Source organism: Mus pahari, chromosome 19, assembly GCF_900095145.1.
Source record: "Mus pahari chromosome 19, PAHARI_EIJ_v1.1, whole genome shotgun sequence".
Taxonomy (NCBI): Eukaryota; Metazoa; Chordata; class Mammalia; order Rodentia; family Muridae; genus Mus; species Mus pahari.
In genome coordinates this window covers 40318464-40325801 of record NC_034608.1, presented here as the reverse complement: position 1 = coordinate 40325801, position 7338 = coordinate 40318464, and the positions used below count along the sequence as shown (strand labels likewise).

General features: G+C 43.1%; 1 protein-coding gene across 1 annotated transcript in view; it reads right to left on the bottom strand.

Moving 5' to 3' along the window:
• LOC110336731 (phosphatidylinositol 3,4,5-trisphosphate 3-phosphatase TPTE2-like) overlaps positions 1-7338 on the bottom strand; it is a 94745-nt gene that overhangs the window by 23894 nt on the left and 63513 nt on the right. Inside the window, exons 21-23 of the mRNA XM_029531927.1 lie at positions 6785-6846; positions 4411-4491; positions 174-279 (exon numbers count right to left, since the gene is read on the bottom strand). Of these exons, the coding sequence (XP_029387787.1) occupies positions 174-279; positions 4411-4491; positions 6785-6846 (249 nt within the window). The remainder of the gene's footprint in view (positions 1-173; positions 280-4410; positions 4492-6784; positions 6847-7338) is intronic.

Below are 7338 nucleotides of genomic sequence, written 5' to 3'. Positions count from 1 at the left end.
GAAGGGAAGGGAAGGGAAGGGAAGGGAAGGGAAGGGAAGGGAAGGGAGGAGACAGGCATTTAGGAGCTATCACCAAGCCCTCACATGACCTGTGGGCAACTGCAGAGGTAGGAACTCATATGTGAGATACCTTAAATAAACAGCCACTCCCCATCCCCTCCCCTGGCACTTACCATGAATGGAATAAATGACCAATCTTTTTATCACGAGTACTTTTCTTGGAGGGAGAGTCAGTTGGTAGTTAATTTTCAGTTTTTCAAAATATTTCACATATCTATTCTGCAAAGCAACAGAAGCCTCAATTTAAGTGGGGAGAAAAAGTCTAAGGTCAAAATAATTAATCCTGTCTTTCCCCTCCACCTCTCTCTCTCTCTCTCTCTCTCTCTCTCTCTCTCTCAGAGTTTGTCAGGTACAGTTAAGTAAACATCTGTATAATGCTATTATGTAGTTGGGCATATTTCATATATGTTGCCTCATGACTGAATATCTACTAAGAAAAATAAAGAGTTTGGTGCTGTGGTGAATAAGCTAACATGAATGGAGCCAAATGCTTGCATATGGGTTCCTGTGTTGTTTTTTGTGCATGCGAGATTGATCTATATCTATTTGGATGTGGGTACTCATAGATTGGTGCTGGGTATCTTCGTGGATCATCATCATCATCATCATCATCATCATCATCATCGAGATAAAATCTCAATGTGTAGCCCTGGCTGGCCTGGAATTTGCTATGTAGACTGAGCTGGCTTAGAACTCGAAGAGATTTATCTATTTATTTTTTGACACAAGGTCTCTAGTAAACATGGAGTTTATGCATTTAACTAGCTTGGCTGGCCAATGGGCTCTGTGGATCTACCAGTCTCTGCCTCTCTCCCTCCCCAGGTACTGAGGTTTCAGACTTGTAGCACCAAGCTTTCCAGTGGGCGCTGAAGATCTGAATTTAGACCTTTGTGCTGGAGAGGCAGGTACTTTACTAAACAAACCATCCCCCCAGTCCCTGCTCATGTTTGAGAAGGCAGCTGATCAGAAAACAATAGCAATGGCAAAAACAATAACAATAACAAACCATCAAAAGAGCCCCAGTGTTCCAGCAGGGTGGTTGAAACTTAGTTATTAAACATTAGAGAAAAAAAATGTGGTTTGGTGGAGAGTAGACCCCAGCTGTGGCAGAACATATATGAAGACTCTAGAAGACAATAATATGTCAGTAGATCACATGCCAGTCTTCTCTGTCTCTCTAGTCTAGAACTTCATCTCTCTCTATCCTGTTTTTCCTTCCTTCCTTTCAAATTTTTATTTATGTATATGAATACATTGTAGCTCTCTTTGGACACACCAGAAGAGGGCATCAGATCCCATTGCAGGTGGTTGTGAGGGACCATGTGGTTGCTGGAAATTGAACTCAGGACCTATGGAAGAACAGTCGGTGCTCTTAACCGCTGAGCCATCTCTCCAGCTGCTCTCTATTTCTTTTTATTGTTTTTGGAAGGAATCCTTGGGGATCTCTAAGCCTCATACTGTCCCCATGGAATGTTGCTCACAGGACTTTCGTTGGATCTTTCTTCAAGAGATTGAAACATTTCTTCAAGGTATTGGACAAACTTGGAGGTGCTAATAAAATTAACAGCCAGACATCCTATTAGAGATGGATGTCTGGGGCCAGTGAGATGTCTCCATGTGTAAAAGCATTTGCTATGTACACATGAGGAACTAACTTTACATCTCAAAAACCCACAGAAAAGAAATCCAGGATTGGCTGTGCATTCCAGCAACCACAGCAATGTGGTGTAGACACAGATGGGCCCCTGGAGCTCTCTTGCTGCCAGTGTAACCAGAGCAGCAAACTTCTGGTTCATGGAGAGGCCCCATCTCAAGATCATAAGGTGGAGAGCAACAGAGGAGGATGCCTGGTGCCTTCCTCTAGCCTCTACATGCATACAGAGCACATGCTCATTACATGCATGTACCAAACATACACAGAAAGAAAGAAGGGAAGAAAGAAAGGAAGGAAGGAAGGAAGGAAGAGAGAAAGAAAAGAAAGAAAGGAAGAAAGAAAGAAAGAAAATAGAAGTTATGTGCCTTTCTGAGCCTGTCATGTTTTCTTTTTATACAGAACCTAAATTAAACATCATGTATGATGTGTATGTGTGTATTTATATGTTTGTATATGTATTATATAACTCATGAAACTAGAAAGGGCACCATAGTCGGAGAAGACAAGATCCTAAAGGAATGGAGACACACAGAGAACAATGGAATACCTATCAGAATAAGGCAGCAGGAGGAGGGTACTAGCTGGGGAATGAAGGAACAGAGCCAGAGGGTGGCAGGTCATGGGTGAAGACAGTGGGCATGGGGCAGGGGTGAATGAGAATAGAACATGATGCATGTATGAAGACATCATGATGGAATCTATTACTTTGGATGCTAACTCCAAACAATAATTTAAAAAAAAAAAAGACAGTTATGAGAAAGGTTTCTACAAGTTCTTAGCTGGGAAGTGGATGTCACATGGCCAATAGAATGGTCCAAAGTGAATGTGACAGTGTGTAAGTGTCACCCCCAACACAGGGCACCCCTTTCTGTGACCTTACCAGCACCTTTCAGACCTGGAGCTGACTCCTTGCACTGATAGCCTTGATAAACAGTGCTAAGGAGATTTTGGTTTTGTTTTGAGACAGGCTCTGTCTGTGTCGTCCTGTCTGTCCTGGGACTCTATGTAGACTGGACTGGTCCCCTTGAATTCACAGAAATCTATCAGTCTGCCTTCTGAGCACTGGGATTGGAGGCATGTGCCACCATGCCTGGTGGGTATTGAAGGGCTTTTAAGAGGGTCCTATGTCAGGTGTTACAGTGAAATACTTGTGGGATAAAATGATATGTCAATGGAATTCCCTTCAAAATGATTTAGGCTTAGGGAAAGAAAGTGTTTTGAGGAGAGAAGGTGGAGAATGAATGTAGCTGATGGTGAGCTGAAATGTCTGCTGAGGTAGTATGGTGACTGTAAAGAACTTTACTCTAGCGTGTCTGTGTGTGCCTGTGTGTATATGTGTGTGCTTGTGTGTACCTGTGTGTGTGAGTGTGCACGTGTATGCCTAAGTATGTATGTGTGTATTTGTGTGCCAGTGTGCATATGTGTATGCCTGTGTGTGTGAATGTGTGTGTGCCTGTGTATATGTTTGCCTGTGTGTGTGTACCCATGTGTATGTGCCTGTGTATGTATGCATGTATGTATGTATCTGTGTGTATATATGTATGTTTCTGTATGTGTGTGTGCCTGTGCATGAGAGTTTGTGTGTGTGTTATGGTTTACATTAGCTTCTTCACCTACTGCCTCCATCAGGTCCCAAAAGATGGAATGGAATGAGCTGAAACTGAGCCAGACAAGCCACCCCACATTTAACTGCTTCATCACCTATTTGCCAGAGTGCCAACAGTCCTCATTAGCAGACTGTGTTTGAAAAATTTCATAGTAAATTTTTTTTGAGAGAACAAAAGGCAACAGCAGATATTTTATAATAGTGTGTAGAATCTAATGTGATATATCGATACAGACACACATGTATGAAATGCAATCTTATCTGATATGTGATTATTTTTTGTGATAAGGTTTTGCCTAGGTGATCTTCAAACCTGAGATGTCCCTGCCTCTCTCTAGGATTACAGGCATAAGCTGCCAGGCCTGGCTCATAATAGCATCTCTTATTCTTATTCTTCTTAATTTTTTTTTACTTGTTTTTTCCTAGACAAGGTTTATTTGTGTAGGCCTGGCTGTCCTGGAATTCACTCTGTATACTAGGCTGGCCTTGGACTCAGATATCTGCCTGCCTCTGCCCCCCAAGTGCTGGGATTAAAGGCCTGTACCACCAGGCCCAGCTCATTCTTCTTTAAAATACAATTTCTCTCCCTCTCTACCCTTATATCCTTGTATACACACACACACACACACACACACGCCACACAAACACATATACATACCACACACTACCCCCCACACATGCACACACATACTACACCACACACAAACACACAAATCATCCAGAAACAGTTCTTGTGATTGTTCTTCAGGGATTGAATTGTTTGTATGTCTGAATAGGTACCTGCGAAAGATAATTCCTTTCAGGGAATTGTGGGGTAAACTTTATATGGTGGTTAGACCTCAGGACCTTCCTACCTTGGGAGAGCAAATCAATTCCTGAACTCTAGAAACCATAACAAAGATAAAATGAGAGGTAGACTGTTCTGGGGAGATCGCAAGGCTCGGCATCTGAAGTGGGGCTCCAAGGGTCAGGGAGGAAGCAAGGCCTGGCCCAGGGCACCTAAGTACTGCCATGTGGTCCTCAGCCAGGAGGGCGGGACACAGGATGAATGGTGAGTTTGGCGGCAGAGCCCTCGGAACAGAGACCTTACCTGAGAAGGGGTCTCTATTCCTTGGAACCTCGAGCTTTTGTTTTTATCTGTCCGTCGTTCTCCAAAAAAGTACAGACTTTCCTACAGGAAAGGGGACAACACAACCACGGTTTGGCCTCATTCTTGAAGAGATGCTTCTTAAAGTTGACAGTCTCTGGGTAGAGGCTATCCCAAATGGCATAGTTGGGACAGCACATTAGGAACATGCATTTGTGAGACCAAAGACTCATAGATACATGGGATGCTAAATTGGGAAAGGCAAGGAACCATCTGGTCAACTCCTCTCCCTTCCATTTCCAAACAGGAAACAGACCAGACTCCGGCCAGGGAATCGGGTAAGCTGACTTCAGGATCTCACTGAATCAGCTACATTGGCTGGCCAGCACGCCTTTGGAATTGGCCTGACCTCCTTCCCCAGACCCTACCTTGCTAGGGTTACAGGGACACATCATTGTGCGCGGTGGTTTTTGTTTGTTTGTTTTTACATAGGTGCTGGGTATCTGAACTTGGGTCCTTATGCCCATCCACAAAACCTTCTCCTCACTCCCTCCAACTTACTTTCCCAGTCCATCTCTCACTGAACTCAGAGGTCACTGATTTGATTACGCTGTATTATGCCAGCTCCAGCAATGCAGCTCTCTCTAATGTCCTGCCCCCCTCCCCCCCTACCACATTTTTACATGGATTCTAGGGTTCTGGTCTCAGGCTTGTTTGCTTGTTCAACAGGTCTTTTATGGACTGAACCATTTCCCCAGTCTTTCATCAAGTTGATTATATCGCTCATTAATTATTGATCTACAATTTAAATATTACCATCCCAGGATACCCCCTTTTTTCACCTGTACCCAGGCACTGAATCAGCTGGCCCAGCCATAGAGCAGGCATAGCCTTACACACAGTCCCCATGGGCTACAGAAAACCAGGAAAAAGTACCCACTTTCAAAACCTGTGTGTCAAGCTATAAAAACAGAGAGTAGGTGGGATTCTACAAGTGCACACTTGGAAGCCAGAGTCTCTTTGACACACTGTAGGAGAGGCGAGTAGAGTACTCAGAAGTGCATCCTGTGAGTGCTAAACCCCCAGCTCCTGGCAGCCAAGTGACTGGGAATTCTGTTTCAAGAAGTGGAAACAAGACAAGCAAGATGGCTCAGTGGGAAAAGGAGCTTGCAGCCAATCCTAATGCTTTGAGTTTGATCCCCAGAACCCACATAGTGGAAACAGAAAATCAAAGTCTATAACTTCAACAAGCTGTCTATACAGACAGACAGACAGAAAGACAGACAGACAGATAGACAGAGACAGACAGACAGACAGACAGACAGACACACACACACACACACACACACACACACACACTACATATATGTAAAAAAAAAAAGATTTTAAAGAAATTGGAACCAGCCCACCTTGTCTCTTCAGAAATTTCTAAAGAGGTTACACATCTCCCATGTCTCTCATATGTTGACTTTGACATAGCAGAGACAATCAGATGCTGTTGTGAGCTGTAAAGTGGTACCGTTGAATGACTTACCAATTGCAAATTGCTTGGATCCTTTCGAGACACTTATCTAATCTTTCTATTGTTCTTGTAAAGAAGGAAGACGCCATGTTGTGAGTGGCGAGAGAGGGGGGCAGCATTTTGAGCACTGAGGAGTACTCTTGCCTTTTCTTTTCTTTTTTTTTTTTTTAAAGATTTATTTATTTATTATATGTAAGTACACTGTAGCTGTTTTCAGACACTCCAGAAGAGGGAGTCAGATCTTGTTAAGGATGGTTGAGATGGTTGTGAACCACCATGTGGTTGCTGGGATTTGAACTCAGGACCTTCGGAAGAGCAGTCAGGTGCTCTAACCTGCTGAGCCATCTCACCAGCCCCCTTCTTTTTCCTCCTATAGCAAGGCTGGCCTTGAATTTAAGATCTTTCTTCAGTGTGGAGTGCTGGCATGAGGATAGGCAGCCTAACTGAGCCTTTTTACATTTGCATGACTTGGCTTAACATATCTTACCTTAATCCTGCAGCTACTATGCTCTGCCTCTATGAAAATGTTGATATTGTATAGGTCACGATTGCTGTGCTAATTTTTATTTTTAAAAATATTGCCTAAAATGTGACAAATCTGAATTACTGGAATATTTTGCATTCCCTTAAATCTTGTGTCTCTCTGACCCCTGCCAAGACCTGGCCCAGAGCAAGAGCTAGGCCAGCTACTACTCACAGATTAAACAAGGGAGTCCTAAATCCATGGTTTCTGAAAAAGCCACCTCTCCAGTTTAACTACTATGAGTCATGACTCAAAGAACCACCATAACATTTTAGGGTTTAGAAGGAGCAGATTCAATCTGCATGAGACAGTATAGTGGTGTTTTTTCATACCTTTGCATTTAAAACTACTTCACTGGCAATGAGACAGGCACACACCATAGTTCCAGTTCTTCCTAGAAAGAAAAAAAAAAAGGCCATTTAAAGAATCATTGTTTATAGTAGTGTTCAATTTAAGAACTCACTTAATAGCCTGTAGAGATGATTTATTTCTTGATTTGCAAATTGGCCAAAACAGCTAGCTCTCAGTTTAGTGATAAATTGAGTGGGTCTCAAAAAGTAAGATGAAGGCCAGCAAGATGGCTTAGTGGGTAAAGGCACTTACTGCATAAACTGACAACCTACATTCAATCCCCAGAACACATATATGCTCACACACACACACACACACACACACACACACACACACACACACGCACATATACACACACACAGAGAAACACTTATACACATACACACACACACACACTCACAAGCATGCATACTCAAACCACACACACACACACACACACACACACACACACTCACACTCGGCCATACACACACATACACTCTCACACATACATAAGCACATATACTCATACACACACACATTCCCACACATACTC